Genomic DNA, 15,294 nt, shown 5'->3' on the forward strand with positions numbered 1-15,294 from the left:
GCTTTTACTCTCATCACACATACATTCGTGCAGACAGAAATCAAGAAGTTACATTATCCATTTTCCTTCTCCGTTATCCTGCCGTTAAGGCTAGGTGAATACTTCTCTTGGTTGTAAATCATCGTCCGTTCTTTGCTTCTATACGTAACTCGTTTTATCGATTTATCGGTTCATCATTCGCATCTGTACTAAGTCTTTCCTGCATTGTCTCTTCAACCTTCAACCTTTCATATACAAATTTGATTGTATTTCCTCCTCGCCTCCTCCTAAAAGTACATGATCTCTCGGCTCTCCATAAACAAGGCCATTCTCGATCTTTCCGCCATCTACCTATAGTTTATCGCATTCGAAGCGAGCGAAACGACTCGAACAATATACATCTTTTATATCCTAACCGCGATCCTTTTCTGATCACGTTCATTCTACCTTCCCAGCTCCCTGTCGCATCTTATCCTCCTCTACGCCGATCTGCGAAATCGACTTCATATTTAATGCGCTCTCCGCATATCGCCTACGATAATATTTTGCCCGGCGTACAAACATCAGTCGAAATTTCGTCGCCTCGATTGGATTGCGCCTATCGCCATTGTCAATTGTCGTTTCGGGTTGATTTACCTGTCGGCGACCTGCGCAACTCCCAGTTGGATCAAAGGAAGACTGTTGCGGCCTATAAGGTTAATACGACGCTGAACGCCATATACCAATCTCGACCTCGATAGTTTTTCCCCCAAGATGGCGAACCGACCTAATTTCATCGATCTGAGAGCGAATTCCTCGACCTCGGTTGCCAGCAGCGCTGTTTCCCGCCCTCTCAGGTCGCCACGATTACATGTCGCAGGGGAAGTTCCTCCCGCCTTATCCCCTCTGGATGCCTTCGCGGCTCAGAGTCGCTTGCTAGCTAAGCAGCTCGAAGAGAGCGCTAAGACTGGCAGGCGAATGAGTCGCCTGCCTCCATTGACAACGGAGAGCCCGCTAGTTGTCCAGGGTCGATCCGATTACTTTCGCTCCATGTCTTACGACTCCTCCGAAGACCAGCCAGAAACCCCACAGCAACAGAACACCGGGCTTGGGCTGACAACAGAAGTAGAATCGCCTACAGAGCGACCTGTTTCGATGCACCCTCGGATGAGCCGCATACCACCTACTCCAGACCAGTCGGTACCTCTCCCCCCAAACCCATTCATCGAGAACTCGCGTGGCCGTCAGCTGGAAAAGCTCGATGAGGATGGCGGTTTTTTTGGCGCGCGCAGGGAGCAGTCGCCTAGTGATCTTGAGAGCATAGGCGATAGAGGGACAGAACATAAATTAATAGAGCATGACCGTGATGCTAGAGAAATTTCACCAACCCGGGGCCGCTTTCCTCCATCACCTGAGAAGCTAACCAAGATATCCTCGCATGAGTCCGTCGGCTTAGTCCCCCCTAGGGCCCTATTCCCTAAACGTTCTTCGAGCATAATGTCGGCGCCTTTGGAAGGGAATAATGATGAGATTTTGAGTGCTTCTTTTCACTCGCAGCCAGGACGAAAGCTCTCTTCAGGCAGTGCCTTCTCAGGGCCGGGCCTCGCGTCCCCCATTGCTCATTATCAAAGATCGCCGTCGATAAGTTCCGAGGCTTCTGCCCCATTACCGCGCCCCTCTTTCAACTTCTCTCGCCCACTTAGTCGATCAGGTACCCCAGGTCTAGAGCCACCCTCTCGACAGGCATCGTCCGATAGTCAACCCTCTTTCGTGCTTGCCGATGAGACGGCGCACACTCCGGTCAGTATGCACAGCGAAGCTTTTCTGGATGACGACGGGAGAGGTGCCCCTTCGTACATCTACTCGAAGTATTCTTTACCCAGAGGCAAATCGTTGCAGCGCAACTCGGCTATTTTTCGCGACAATGAACCGTCGGCTTCCTTCGTATGGGAACAACCAATCACTGCCCCGAGCAATGTTCAGACTTTTCCTAGGAGTGGTCAGGCACCACCATCGCCACCTACGAGGCCTACGAGCTCCTCGTCGAGGGCACAGGACGGCACCCACAATGCCGATTCTCTCCTGACCCGCCCGTCGGTGGAGCGAAGTAAGCTTTCTAACGAAATGTCCTTGGATGGGCGACAGCCATCACCTGACCCTAGCCGCCCATCAACCGGTGGGAGCAGGCCCTCAGAAGATGCTCCTAGGGGGCGGACACTCACCTCGCCACTCCACGATCAATCCCGAGGACGAACGCCAATGTCCGTGTCTACAAGTGACTCTGCTAGTACCATTAGACCACCCAAATCTCAGCATTCGCATGCCCCCACTGCCTCTGAGATAAGCGCAGAAGAGCATCTGGCTAAAGGCATCAAGTGCCACGAGGAAGGCTCCGTGAAGGAATCCACCTATCACCTGCGACTTGCTGCACGCGCCGGCGATCCGACGGGGATGCTATTGTATGCGCTAGCTTGTCGGCACGGGTGGGGCATGCGGCCGAACCAACGAGAAGGCGTCGAGTGGTTGCGGAAAGCCGCTGACGTTGTCAGTGCCGAGATTGCGGAAGATGAAGACCACGTCAAAGAGGGGAAATCCGTAGATTTCATGGATCGTAAAACGCGTAAGGCGCAGTTCGCCTTGAGTATCTACGAATTAGGTGTCAGCCATATGAATGGTTGGGGCATCGAGCAAGATAAAGCACTTGCCCTACGTTGTTTCGAGATTGCAGGAAGTAAGTTAATGCCTTGATAAGATGGCTGAGAACCGCTCTAACGAAGACACAGGCTGGGGAGATGTTGATGCTCTAGCCGAGGCTGGCTTTTGCTATGCCAAAGGCGTCGGGTGTAAGAAAGACCTTAAGAAGAGCGCTAAATTTTATCGCATGGCCGAGGCCAAAGGCATGAGTATGCCAGGAAATAGCTGGTGAGTTTTAAGTTTTTTTTTTTAGTTTTTAAAAAAGAATGACGACGGGAGAGAAGGGGGTGGTCATAGGACGCGTTCTCGATGACTAATATATAGCACTACAGGATACACAAAGCAAAATATAGCGACGATGCCAGCAGCGTGAAGTCGAAGCGCGCCCGAAGCAAGTCGAGGAGCAGAGGAATATTCGGGAAAAAGGCCTAGGAATAGGGGAAGAGGGAAGGGACACCCTTAAAATTTAAGTCGAGGGCGTATTGTACGGTTGGGATTCGTATTACTCTACCTTCTTTGGCGTTTGGTGGCAGCATCTATCCACAAAAGCAGCAAAATTATATTACAGCATAACGATTGGGGGCTTAGTTGCATTTCATTGTTTACAACCACCATTTTACGCAAAATACCCCCGGCCAGAGGAAGTATCATGAGGAATGGTGCCTCGTGCTGGGAAAGCTTGAGACCAGGAAGGCACAAAGGTGCAGGAGGACCGTGTCAATACTTGGACAAATCGTGTATATGAGGAGCACTCGAAAACCGAGTAGGCTCGTGGACCCATACACGTGCAATGTATATAATCGCACCCTCTACACATAAGGCACAGGAAGCGCACAAGGCCGAACGCGAGTAGTGAGAGCCTGTTTATCCCAAAGGATAACTAACGTAAAATGTTTCGGTTCCGAAGAAGGGAATGAGGCTGTTTGCGGTTGTATGGCTCATTAGAAAGGCCCGGAAGTTTTAAAAGATTTCGTACAATCTGCCCTTGAGGCAGATTTAGTTATCTACCTCCATACCTAGTACTGTAAAGTAAATCCTCACCGAAATGCTCGTGATATATTTGATTCAGAACATGTGATTGCCAACGAGTTGTAAGCTCTCAGCTAATTACATATTGTGGGTACTATTTTGGAACAGCTCGTAGTTGCTTACTCCCACCCTACTTATCTAAGTCGTCGTATACCTCAACCGGTCTTGGCCAGGCCACTACCTAAACCTTGGTGCCGTAAAGGTCATATTGGAGTGTCTCGTGGCTTTTATCGTGACTACCGGCCCCATTTTCTGCGGCTACGTTCTCGAATATGCCAGACAGCCTCCTGATAGCCTCCTCACCAATTTGGTAATGCGTGATAAGACGGTTACCGGAAATCTTCAAGCCAGCTTGGTGGCCCAGCTGAGAAAATCTAGAAGGGCTGCAGTTTAATGATTTAAGATCTAGCCAAACCATATTCGTCTGGACGGGATACTCCACCTGGCCTCCCAAGTCTGTCCACAGCCTCTCAACGCGCTTTGCCGTGAGATGTGTATCTCGAAGAAGGCCGCCTTCGGCGTTTGGGCCTTTGCCGAAAGTCACATCAACCGCCACTCGAGCAGCGGCTGTAACAACGCCGGATTGACGCAAGCCACCACCGATCGACTTACGCACCCATCTCGCATGCTTTATGAGTGACTTATTACCGACAATGATGCTTCCGATCGGAGCACCTAGTCCTTTGGAGAAGCAGAGGGAGATTGTATCAAAGTGCTGACAGAAGTCTGGTAGCGACCCAGCACCGGAAGCGACAACTTCCCACAGTCTCGCGCCGTCGCAATGCATCAGGATACCGTGCTCTCTAGCAAACTCGGAGATCCTCTTCACCTCCGCCAGCGGCATAACTAATCCGTTCAACGAATTCTCCAGGCTGATGACACGTGTCGGACAGGAGTGTATCTCATCTCCAAGGACGACATTAGACTTGATATCCTCCAGAGTCAGAAAGAGGCCATTTCGAGGCGCCACAGCAGTAGTCATAGCACCGGTCAATGATGATACGCTATGTTTCGCATGGTCAGCTCCGAGTGATGGTGTAGGGCGGCAAAGGGTGTTCTTTTACCCTCCAGCCTCGTACTTGATAATGTGCGAACGGTGATCCGTTAGCACACCATGCGGTGGCTGTGTGAGCAATGTCCGTAAGGCTATTTGGTTGCCCATGGTGCCAGAAAGGACGAACAAGGCGGCCTCTTTACCTGTCAAGGAGGCGACGTGAGTCTCGAGGTCTATAGTGGTCGGGTCTTCTTCAAAAACATCATCCAACAAGGTAGCTTTTTGGATGGCAAATAACATGTCTTGAGTTGGAGTAGTCATAGTGTCGCCTATACCATGTATCAGCAAAACGAAAGCTAGGTAGTTCTCAGGAAAGGGGAAGGGGGCGTGGGGAAATAGGGAAATGGGGGAATGGGGAAAGAGGGAAAGGGGGAAAAGGAGCCCGTTTACTTCTGAGATCAAAAGCAGCAGCGCCCTGGTGGCCGATCCAACTACTTGCTGATTTATCGTTTGTTTTATCGATAGTAGACATAGCGACGGGTGGTATCTGATGAAGAAGTCTTGTGCGGTTGAATGGCAGCGATAGACGATGGGTTGATATCAATATCGATGGTAGCAGCGGGGTCCTCAGCTTCTTTATAGTCCGATATCGCCACATAGATTGGCCAACTCGCATTACTTCAGAGATGGCCATGCTAGATAAAGGGTTTCCGAAGGTATTCATAACTTCCAAGATTACGATTCACGCATCTAATAACATACTTACATCGATATATAATGCGTGTACAATTTCAGGTTTAAACGGGCTTGTTAACCTGTAAATAAATGTACCTAGGCAGCTTATGGACTTAGAGAGGATATTTCTACCCTGTTCTCATATTTGAATAGCAGCGCTACATAAGGTAGATGCATGGGTCCATATACCTACTAGGTACATGTTTACTTATGTACTAGGTACATGTGCACACGCCCATACTAGGTAGGTACGTACCTATGTAATCATCCAACTAACCCTATTTTGGATCGTGATCGAAAGTGGATTGCCGTATTTGGTCCAACGCGCCACGCTCTCCTTTCCAACAACAATCGCAGGCGAACCACTAGATATTAGGTAGGTAGACACACAGACACAGCACGGCAGCTGCACGGTTGCTGGTTTGCACCTGTATAACGGTGGCACAGCAGTAGTTATGGGGATTCTCTATACAGAGAGACGGAGACTGGTAACCCGATTGGCCCTCGCTGCAGTATCTGTCTGGCTGCTGTTACTTTGGCTGAATCCCAATTGGTCCGATCGATCGATTCATCATACCCTCCGTTTCGATCCCGGGAAGGTTGATCTATCAAACAGCGCTGAGACAGGAAATCTATGCCAGCAACATGGATGGGCTCCCTTCGGAACCCCGGATAGGAGAAAGGTTTATGATCTGATAATGGTCAACACCGAGTTGGATTGGTTGGAGATTCGTCTCAACACTACTTATCCCTACGTCGACTATTTTGTCATCGTCGAATCTAGGAAGACATTCACCAATCATGAGAAGCCCTTAGTCATCAAGAACAACTTGGACCACTTCTCCGCCTACCGTGACAAGCTCATATACCACGAGCTTGAGATTCCTGAAGGTTTTCATTCAGACCGTTCTAATCGGTAAGTTATAAAAAAAAAACTTGTCATCTCGAAATTTTAAGGCTTATCTTCTCAGGAGGTAGAAGCTAACAACAGTATGACAGTGAGTGAAACAGACCCGTATTTGTACGCAGTCAAATATACGGAGACAACTGACACAACTTATTTTGACATAGCCTCCTGGGCATTCGAAGACCTCCAGAGGGATGCCATGTATACGCAGGTATTCCCGAGGCTTACGGGAGAACAGGCTCCTGTATTGGGTGACGTTATCGTCGTAGCTGACGTTGATGAGATCGTTCGCCCGGAGACACTAGTAGTACTCAAAGCGTGTCATTTCCCACGCCGCCTCACGCTTCGGAGCTACTTCTACTATTATAGTTTTCAGTATCTACATAAAGGAGCTCAGTGGGCGCATCCACAGGCAACATATTATCAAGGTTGGAGAACCATCCTCCCCGTAAATCTGCGGAATTCGGACGGCGGCCTACAACCTCTGATTAGAATGGAAATGGGGGATTTATGGAGTGCTGGGGTATGATAACACCGATTCTCTCTCTCTCTCTCTCCCCTCTCCTCTCCTTCTTCGCCCTCCTCGCTTTGGTCTAGCTTGGAAGTGGAAATGCCCCGGTCCGGCTGATTTATTCCTGAGACAGAAAATATACTAACTCGCTATCTAAGTGGCACTGCTCTACTTGCTTCTCTACGGTGGACGAGGTTCTGACTAAGCTCTCGTCTTTCTCTCACATCTGGCTTAATCAAGAGGCATTCCGTGGTCGTGATCGCATAGCCGATCGAGTGAGGAACGGGAAGGACCTTTGGGATCGAGAAGGAGAGGAGTACGAACGGATTGAGGATAATGATGACATACCGACGGCTTTGCTAGGAAACCCTGACAAGTTTTCATATATGTTGGATCGGGACGGCCCCACGGCCGGTTTTAAAGATTACCCTACAGTGTAACAACGGCAATATAATCTCTTTTGGGTGTTCATGTACTGCGCTGGCTGATTTAAGTTGGGACATGTGACGTTCTTGGCCTCTGGGCAACATGTGCTAGGCATATGCTGTATGGTTGCGGTCTGTACAACATGTCTTTGGAGGTAACCGGGTAAAACAATTGTGGTGTTTATTTCTCCAGGTCTAGCAACCAATTTAATAAGGGGGTCTTTATATCATGAACATAAGCAGCGCACGTCTGATCAAGTATGTTTTTATCGAGGTTGGTTCATGAAAGTGCAGAAGAGCGAGAGAGCAACGTCGACGCAGCTAGTGATTCATATGAGCCACCTCCTACCCCCTTATCACTGGCATAGGGGAGGCTTTTGCTATCTTAAGCTAAGCACTTGTACTAAGGCCTGTATCGAAACTAGATGGTAAAAGAGCCGTTTGCGAGACCCGTCGATCAACCTTGGATATTTAGAGCTGTGTATAACTAGATTAATCTACCTGCACTCTCTGTATATGTGTAAGTAAAATATCATATACATAAAAGTATACCTAGCATATCCAAGTATCTCATATAGGTACCTAAATATGACGACAAACGTTGATGCTTTCCGGGGAAGAGATAATAGACAATGCAGTGACCAAAGTAAATCATTAGTTAATTTATGGATCTCTAAGGCCATGGTTCATCCAAGAATATGGCAGGCGTTACTTCAAAGGAGTGAAGGTTTCAGGGGAAGTAGACATGGATATTAATTATTTAGTGATGACTCACTCCTTCTAAAGTACATTTTGAATTATGTCTAAGTATCTTTTCCCTTTCTCTTTTCTTCTTTCTTTTCTCTAATCCCTGCCCCTGAGGTATCGTGGCCAACCTGATGCGATGACAACTGCGGCAGTGACCTTCGTCTAAATGTTTCCCATCATATAGTTACCAACCTTTTTTTTTTTTTCCCTCGTCACTCTTTTTCTTTCCGGGAAAAGTAAAAAAAAAAAAAAAGGCTTGTATTTCCCTCTCCTTTGCCAACCGTCACTTTAGCATTCGGCCGAGCCACCCCAGTATCCGGTATGTTTCTTTCCCAATCTTAGCAAGGCTAGAGTATAATATTAAATTTAAAGTAATAATACGGATATTGCGTACTGACACCCGAAGGAAGTACTGTGGAAACAAATAAGAAACACGGCCAGAAATTCACTTCCAACACAGCAATGTCGATGACAGTATTCATGACGGTGGCAGTTGGTTTTGCAGGTCAACTAGCCAATGCTCAGGGTCTCATCACCAACTGCACTTGGCAGACCGGTTTGATGGTAGACAACTTCCTTGGAATGTACTGCAATAACGATGACTGGGCGAGATACAGTTACGACTGGACCTGGTGAGTTACCTACTAGTTCGGAATAGACCACGATATTATAAAGTACACTTACTAACATAATTTCGCTCTCAAGGCTTGACACCAATGGCTGTTTGGCCAACTCCGGTGGAAATCTCTATCCTTACGGCAGGCAAGTAGATAGCTCCTCGTTCCCAGACGATTCCCTGGTTCTATTCATATGTATTAACATGAATTTACCTTACCATAGTGGCAACTACTGGTCTACCTGTGACAACTGCACAGTTCATGGAAGCAATGCGAATTTTCTCCTCAGTTGTGATTGCCTCAACGCCAACGGTCGGTTTTCTCCAGCTACATACGATCTCAGTAAGTTTAGTCATTAGATTTCCTATCGGCTGCTAAATTGGAATACTGACATAATATTTAGATCGTGTGATTTGGAACCACAATGGCGTCCTCGGCTGTTTTGACCACGTTGGCAACCGGACAGAAAAGGGCCCCTTCTAGTCTGCTGGAGAGGAGCAAATTTTGATATTTGAAAGGGTTATGGTCTTCATACTGTGAATAGTCCATGTAATAACCATAACACCTGGGTTAGGAACATCGTTTGCGCAGCACCATGCTGTTAGTCAAACATGATGAATTTAAAATCTGCTAGGAGACAGTGTCTTCATTTCCATGAATAGGCAAGCATAACATCGTCAAATATATCAGGTGCGGGTGCTAGTGTACATATGTTGTTCGGAACGACGCCCAGCAGGTAAGGACCACGATATTCTATACGTTGTGTTCTTTCTCTTGACCTGCCCTTGATAATTCAAGGAACGACATTGAGGCAGGCAAGACTAAAAGCATCACCCTCCCAAAGAAAGGATCTCGCTCTCGATAGCCTCTCCTAGACTCTTGGTTGTCCCCTTACCACCTAAATCAGCGGTGATAATATTTTCATTCCCGCCTGCTAGAACCTTCTCAATCGCCTGGAGCATCGCGGCGGCGGCGTCTTGGTAGCCGAGGTGTAGGAGCATCATCTGACCAGCCCAAATTGTACCAATCGGGTTTGCGATGCCCTTTCCGGCGATATCGGGCGCACTCCCGTGGACAGGTTCGAAAAGGCTTGGGAACCGTCGGTCTGGATTGATATTCCCGGATGGTGCGATCCCAATTGTACCGGTACAGGCAGGGCCTAAGTCGGATAGGATATCGCCAAATAGGTTGCTCCCGACAACTACATCAAATATGTTGGGCCTTTGAACAAAGTGGGCAGTGAGGATGTCGATGTGGTACTTATCCACCTGGACATCCGGGTAGTTGAGAGCCATTTCGCGGACCCGGGAATCCCAGTACGGCATCGTGATACTTATTCCGTTGCTTTTCGTAGCACTTGTGAGTCGCTTGCGCGGCCGGCTCTGCGCAAGGTCAAAGGCATAACGCAGCACTCTGTCGATGCCGGTCCGCGTCATGACCGTCTCCTGGATCACGGTCTCCCTATCAGTGCCTTCAAAGATCTTACCCCCTATACTACTATATTCGCCTTCGGTATTTTCACGCACGATCCAGAAGTCGATATCTCCAGGCTTCCGGTCGGCCACTTTTAGCACCTATTATCAGCAAGTCAAGATAATCATGACTATACTTTTTTTTTTTTAAAAAAAAACACCCAAACCCCAAAACCCAAAACCCAAAAAGCCCAAAGGCAATAAAAAATAAAAATCGATGAAAAGATGGGAGGAAGGAGGTGGCGTCAAGTAAAGGTAGACGTACGAGGAGACTTAACCCCAGCCATCAGCCGACATGGGCGGAGGTTGATATACTGGTCAAATTCACGCCTAAACCTCAACAGACTTCCCCATAAGGAGACCTCGTCTGGAACTAGATCTGGCATCCCAACGGCGCCGAAATAGATGGCATCAAACCCGAGAAGCTTCTGTTTCCAGTCTGGAGGTAGCATGTCCCCATGCTTCTGGTAAAATGCACAGCTAGCAAAGTCGAAAGTCTCAAATGTTATTGAAATGCCGAACACTTTAGCGGCTGCTTCCAGGCAACGGACACCATATGGTATCACCTCGAGTCCTATTCCGTCGCCAGGGATGACGGCTACCTTGATGGTGTCGTTAGCCATGTTAGCCGTGTTAGCTATGATTGTTTGCGGGGTATGTTTCTGTGAATCGATCTTGGGGTCGATATATGTACATGGATTTGGCGGTGGTGGTGGTGGGGGTAGTGGATGAGGGGGGTTTAAAGAATGGTGGCACCGCTACATAGGTACAAGCTAGGCAAATGGAAAACATAGAAAGGGGGGAAATACATAATGTCCGTTATCGGATATTTCCCCTTGGATTCCTTTTCCTGGTCCTTGCTGGATGAGAAATAGCGGAATGTAAACGTGGGAAAGACGAAACACGGCTAGCTACCCGTATTGCGGAATAAGAAAGAAGGAAAGAAAAAAAAAGAGAGAGAAAAGAGCACGCACAAACATGTATACATACATGCATGCATATGCACTTGAATAGCTGTAAATATAATAACCTGCAGAGGACTGCAGAAAATCTCTGCTCGGGGGGCGGCAATGACCCATCTATTACTCGGTCTACTACGCCTCAATATTCTCGAATAAGAAAGACGGTTGGCCTGGAACTGCTTGTTCCGCAAAAGGAGACTTGACGTCCACCTCACCTCCATGAATGAGATCAGACCCCGTCTTTCTGCCTTCGGTTACTAACAAGACACTGACGGCTGATAACCCTGCCACCCTTTTAAGGCTAGGTACCATAGCCACGACTATCTTAGACTCGTCGAAAGCCAACTTGCGTTCCATCACTTCATCAGCCGGCTCCCCATCGCGAAGGCGCTTCTTGAGACGCTGTACGAACGGCATAGCTTCCTTCACTTTGCCGATCTTGGCAACCCGGCCGCTAAGTTCCTTGTCGGTGCACCTCTGCGTCATGGTTGTTAGATCCCACGTCTCCTTTACTAATTCGATGCACTCATTCTGCCACTTAGGGAACTCTCTAGTTATATAGACTGTCAGCCTCTTGGGCTTCTTGGGGTCAAAGCTAATCTGCTTTCCCTTGGCCATCTTCTTTACCTGCGCCGATTCCGCCGACGTAATGTTGGACTGCGTCGCTAGTACGTAGGCGCGGGCAGCCGTAAGACTGGCATTAGCTTCCGGTACTTCGGGCCACCGAGCTAGTTGTACCGTTTGAGCTTCATGAAGTATCTCGAGCCAGATATACTCAGCCCAGTGCGGCGCGATCGGTGTGAGAGATAGGGCTTGTAGTCTGATATATTTGAAGGCTAGGTCCTTGTTCATTGAGATTCCAGCTGCCACACAAGTTGCTCTGTAGATGTCCTTGGCGTTTATGAGGTCGTAGAAGCATGACTTCAGAGCCATTTTGTAGTTTGTGTCCTCGTAATGTCGCTTAGCTTCTTGCACCAGCGTGTTCATTTCGTTGTCAAACAGTGCATCTTCAAAATCATTTTTCTCGGCCCGGAGATCTGGGCTTTGGGCCACTTCCTCACACCATTCTCTGAGAGAATGGAGTCGGAGACTGGAAAAAAAAATATTAGTTAACGTAGTTACTCAATCATAACCATAGGCGAGTGGGTAGCTTACATGGTGCTATCAGCGACATCCTCGACGAAATTAGAATCTGAAATTGTGTCACCAGCATCTGCAAGAGCGATTCGGGAGGCATCGGCACCGAATTTCTTTACAACTATGTTCGAGTCAGCAACGGCTACGAAGTGGGGGGGGGTAGGACGTCGGTTTACCATCGTCGAGAGTCATAAAGTTGCCAGTGCTTTTAGACATCTTCTCGCCATTGAGCTGGAGGTGACCGTTCACCCGGTAAGACTTGGGCCAGTATTCTCTAGGGAAGAGTGCGATGTGGTTGTAGAGAGCGAAGGTAAGGTGGTTGTTGATAAGATCCTTGCCACTGACTCTCAAGTCCAAGGGGTAAAAATATTCAAACTCGCGGCGCATCGCCTCGAGCGTCTCCCTAGAAATCCTTGACTTGGCTAGAATGTCTTCCGTAAGTTCAGTGCGGCAGAATATATAATCCCAAACCTCATCAATCATCTGATCCGGTGCAATGTTACCGATACCCTTTTCTCGCCCAAATATATCACTGTGGAGATAATGAGCCACCGTATAGTAGCTCATATAGATCGTTGAATCGCTCAAGCTTTCTACCAGAAATTCCGGTGCCCAAGGAAGCCGTGAGCCAAGGCCATATGTTCTTGCGCACGCCCATTGCTTGAGCCAGTCAAGCACTCCTAAGAACGCATTACGGGCATCGCTCGAATAGGTGTTGAGACCATTTCCATCCTTATTCTCGACATATTCGGTCGCAGTGGCACGCCATGATTCTTCTCCGTAGTCAATGTAATACTGCTCCATGAGAGCCACCGTACATTCGTCGCCACTTCTGCTGACGACCTTATTCTCGGGCTCTGCGTATTCAAAGGCGAGGCCGGCTTCAATTAGCTGCGCCCGAACTTTAGGCTTCGCATCCGCCACTTTTTCTCCTTTAAAGTCTCCCACGAGCATATGACCCTGATAAAAGCCTTCCTTATATGCTAGTTCCTTAGCCTCCTTTAGCTGCTTAGCATCCTTTGGAGATGCTATCTTCAACTTTTTGACTAGTTCGAGGGCTAGTAAATCAGAAGTGGGTGTCCTGATAATGGGTCTGATTTCTAGCTCTGCCCACTCCTTATTGATCTTATAATATTCCGCCTTTTTAGCCAAATCCGAAATTGTGGCGTAATCGTCCGGAGAATCTGAAGGTACGCACGTCACTACACCCGTCCCCTTGGTCTCAAGAATCGACTCCATGGGAAGAACCCGAACGCCATCTTCGTGGAAGCTGAGGGGGGCGTTCACTAGAGTGCCAATAAGATCGGAACCTCGGATATCAGATGTCTTCTTGACGACACCTTCTTCGGCAAATATCTCCTGGTAAGCCATGTTCTTGGCGGCCCTTTCTGTCATAACATAGTACTCATTAGGGGCGGCTTCATAGATGCCGTAGGTGACCTTGGGCGAAACAAAGCAAGCAACTTGTCCATACATCGTCTCTGCCCGTAACGTTGCAGGAACGAGGAATACCTTGGCAATTTCAGGTAACTTCCCTCGAAGCGTCTCCTGGGCCTTTGACGAGAATTCGAGAACTTGCATTTTGATTGCCACGTACAGCTGTGGATTGACGCCCTCACCCTCGCTTCTATCGTGGTCCATACAGGGTTGACCATCCTTGATGGAGTAGATTGTATGGCGCTTCCCGTACTTGATCTTGTGAAGCTCCTTCAGCCGGATCATCTGCCAACGAACAAACGCATCGAAGTATGGGTTGGCATCCGTGGTGACGAACTGTCTTCTCCAATCGATCCTGCTACCGAAGTTGCTCAGGTCAAGTTTACAGAGCGGGGGAAAGTATTCGAGCCAGTATGCCGGATCAGCGAAAAGATGAATTTGTTGTAATGGGATACCCATGGCTTGCATAATCTGAAATTGGTATTTCATCTTGACTGACTTGGCAGCGGCCTTGCCCTTTTTGGCAGTGAACTTGGTCACGTCTTCCCTTTCTTTCTGAACCGAGGGGGAGGCCTCGGGGACGGGATCTTTATCTGCCTTATATTTCTCAAACTCTTGGCCAAACATTTCAACCTCCTTGCACAGCTTATCGGCGCATGCCTTGATAGGTAGACCTGTACAGTGATAACCCTGCGGCCATAAGACATTGATGCCCTTCATGCGAAGGAAGCCGACATGGAACTCGACCTTACTAAAAGAAAATGCGTGGCCGACGTGGAGGCGTCCATTTGTGTAAGGAAAGGCAATGGTTCCGAAAAATTTTGGAAACCTTTCTCGCAACTCAGAAGCAGTAATGGAATGGAGAGGTATATCGACGATAGACGGTGGATTGGCATCGAACAGGCGCAACTGTTCCCATTCCTGCTGATATTTCTTCTCTGATGCGATCAAGGAGTCTCGTTTCTCCGTGCCTCCAACCTACAGTTAGAAAGGACCAACAAGAAATCAAGAATGATTGATGATGATACGATACGATACCTTTCAGGTCTTTAAGGGCTGCACTTTGAAAGCCTTCTACAGTCTTCCCGAGATTGGCCATGGTAGTTTTACCGTATGCCCAATGTCGTTATTTCACACCTTTGGTTTTAAGGTTACGAAAGGAATAAAAGATTGAATTTATTTAAACAGCGTAGAAGTTTAAACTTTTTTCAAGTGATAAATAAATGGAGGGGTAAAAAATGAAAGTAAGGAGGGGTACATGTCCGAGCTCCGTTATTTTAATACCCGTTTAAATGTTTAAACATCGAAAATTATTATTCGAATGCCAGATTGTACTGAAATCCCACTTTGTAGTCGATCGACTTTAAGTCTTTTTAATTTCCTCGAAACAACATGTTATCCTTTTGCATTTTCTTCAATCGAAAACACCTGATCTGGATTCCCTTCTATCCATTTTATCGACCTTGAAGTCCAAGATTGATTGCAAGATTCCAAGTTGAAAAAGGGCTCTTACTTCGATCGATTCGAGACAGCTCAAGGTTCAATCGCCCAGTTTCCGGTTAATACATCTCTGATATTAATGCAACCCGAATCAATTGAAAACGATGTTAGAAGGCAATTGATTAATTGTGATTATTAAACTTTTAAACATGCCTGCGATAAGAAACAA

At 47.7% G+C, this 15,294-nt stretch overlaps 6 protein-coding genes across 6 annotated transcripts; 3 read left to right on the forward strand and 3 right to left on the reverse strand.

Annotated features, from left to right (window-relative positions):
- The first annotated feature begins 425 nt into the window (after positions 1-425).
- On the forward strand, positions 426-3,176 carry GGS22DRAFT_85721 (uncharacterized protein). The gene is made up of 3 exons (XM_047968284.1): positions 426-2,689; positions 2,742-2,880; positions 2,985-3,176. Exons 1-3 carry the CDS (start codon positions 733-735, stop codon positions 3,082-3,084), a joined length of 2,196 nt encoding a protein of 731 aa, XP_047814248.1. The 5' UTR covers positions 426-732; the 3' UTR covers positions 3,085-3,176.
- A 512-nt stretch (positions 3,177-3,688) lies between these two features.
- On the reverse strand, positions 3,689-5,538 carry GGS22DRAFT_175225 (pyridoxal phosphate-dependent transferase). Its single transcript, XM_047963225.1, has 3 exons — positions 5,126-5,538; positions 4,746-5,004; positions 3,689-4,685 (listed from the first exon to the last, which is right to left on the reverse strand). The coding sequence occupies exons 1-3, from the start codon at positions 5,397-5,399 to the stop codon at positions 3,863-3,865; spliced, it is 1,356 nt and encodes a 451-aa protein (XP_047814249.1). The 5' UTR covers positions 5,400-5,538; the 3' UTR covers positions 3,689-3,862.
- Positions 5,539-5,754: 216 nt separating this feature from the next.
- GGS22DRAFT_175227 (glycosyltransferase family 17 protein) lies at positions 5,755-7,541 on the forward strand. Its single transcript, XM_047963226.1, has 3 exons — positions 5,755-6,325; positions 6,482-6,840; positions 6,987-7,541. Exons 1-3 carry the CDS (start codon positions 5,866-5,868, stop codon positions 7,266-7,268), a joined length of 1,101 nt encoding a protein of 366 aa, XP_047814250.1. The 5' UTR covers positions 5,755-5,865; the 3' UTR covers positions 7,269-7,541.
- Positions 7,542-8,462: 921 nt separating this feature from the next.
- On the forward strand, positions 8,463-9,100 carry GGS22DRAFT_193342 (uncharacterized protein; the record flags this gene model as incomplete). The annotated part of the gene is made up of 3 exons (XM_047965371.1): positions 8,463-8,632; positions 8,706-8,959; positions 9,021-9,100. The coding sequence occupies 3 exons, from the start codon at positions 8,463-8,465 to the stop codon at positions 9,098-9,100; spliced, it is 504 nt and encodes a 167-aa protein (XP_047814251.1).
- Positions 9,101-9,245: 145 nt separating this feature from the next.
- On the reverse strand, positions 9,246-11,042 carry GGS22DRAFT_175233 (tartrate dehydrogenase). Its single transcript, XM_047963227.1, has 2 exons — positions 10,355-11,042; positions 9,246-10,181 (listed from the first exon to the last, which is right to left on the reverse strand). The coding sequence occupies exons 1-2, from the start codon at positions 10,710-10,712 to the stop codon at positions 9,448-9,450; spliced, it is 1,092 nt and encodes a 363-aa protein (XP_047814252.1). The 5' UTR covers positions 10,713-11,042; the 3' UTR covers positions 9,246-9,447.
- Position 11,043: 1 nt separating this feature from the next.
- On the reverse strand, positions 11,044-14,789 carry GGS22DRAFT_175236 (leucyl-tRNA synthetase, cytoplasmic). The gene is made up of 4 exons (XM_047963228.1): positions 14,664-14,789; positions 12,365-14,596; positions 12,207-12,309; positions 11,044-12,141 (listed from the first exon to the last, which is right to left on the reverse strand). Exons 1-4 carry the CDS (start codon positions 14,722-14,724, stop codon positions 11,184-11,186), a joined length of 3,354 nt encoding a protein of 1,117 aa, XP_047814253.1. The 5' UTR covers positions 14,725-14,789; the 3' UTR covers positions 11,044-11,183.
- Positions 14,790-15,294: the final 505 nt, after the last annotated feature.

This window comes from Annulohypoxylon maeteangense (genome assembly GCF_022496945.1).
Source record: "Annulohypoxylon maeteangense strain CBS 123835 unplaced genomic scaffold GGS22scaffold_27, whole genome shotgun sequence".
NCBI lineage: Eukaryota > Fungi > Ascomycota > Sordariomycetes > Xylariales > Hypoxylaceae > Annulohypoxylon > Annulohypoxylon maeteangense.

Excerpts from the sequence above, each read along its gene's own strand:
- GGS22DRAFT_175236 (XM_047963228.1), bottom strand. The coding sequence starts at position 14,724 with ATGGCCAATCTCGGGAAGACTGTAGAAGGCTTTCAAAGTGCAGCCCTT. Across the intron at positions 12,310-12,364 it reads CTTTATGACTCTCGACGATG|TTGTAAAGAAATTCGGTGCC; the intron begins GTAAACCGACGT and ends ACTCGAACATAG. Across the intron at positions 12,142-12,206 it reads GATGTCGCTGATAGCACCAT|TCTCCGACTCCATTCTCTCA; the intron begins GTAAGCTACCCA and ends TTTTTTTTCCAG.
- GGS22DRAFT_85721 (XM_047968284.1), top strand. The coding sequence starts at position 733 with ATGGCGAACCGACCTAATTTCATCGATCTGAGAGCGAATTCCTCGACC. Across the intron at positions 2,690-2,741 it reads TTGTTTCGAGATTGCAGGAA|GCTGGGGAGATGTTGATGCT; the intron begins GTAAGTTAATGC and ends ACGAAGACACAG. Across the intron at positions 2,881-2,984 it reads AGTATGCCAGGAAATAGCTG|GATACACAAAGCAAAATATA; the intron begins GTGAGTTTTAAG and ends ATAGCACTACAG.
- GGS22DRAFT_175233 (XM_047963227.1), bottom strand. The coding sequence starts at position 10,712 with ATGGCTAACGACACCATCAAGGTAGCCGTCATCCCTGGCGACGGAATA. Across the intron at positions 10,182-10,354 it reads GGCTGGGGTTAAGTCTCCTC|TGGCCGACCGGAAGCCTGGA; the intron begins GTACGTCTACCT and ends AGGTGCTAAAAG.
- GGS22DRAFT_175227 (XM_047963226.1), top strand. The coding sequence starts at position 5,866 with ATGGGGATTCTCTATACAGAGAGACGGAGACTGGTAACCCGATTGGCC. Across the intron at positions 6,326-6,481 it reads TCATTCAGACCGTTCTAATC|CCTCCTGGGCATTCGAAGAC; the intron begins GGTAAGTTATAA and ends ATTTTGACATAG. Across the intron at positions 6,841-6,986 it reads GGGATTTATGGAGTGCTGGG|TGGCACTGCTCTACTTGCTT; the intron begins GTATGATAACAC and ends TCGCTATCTAAG.
- GGS22DRAFT_175225 (XM_047963225.1), bottom strand. The coding sequence starts at position 5,399 with ATGAATACCTTCGGAAACCCTTTATCTAGCATGGCCATCTCTGAAGTA. Across the intron at positions 5,005-5,125 it reads TGCTGCTTTTGATCTCAGAA|GCGACACTATGACTACTCCA; the intron begins GTAAACGGGCTC and ends TACATGGTATAG. Across the intron at positions 4,686-4,745 it reads ATCAAGTACGAGGCTGGAGG|CGTATCATCATTGACCGGTG; the intron begins GTAAAAGAACAC and ends TGCGAAACATAG.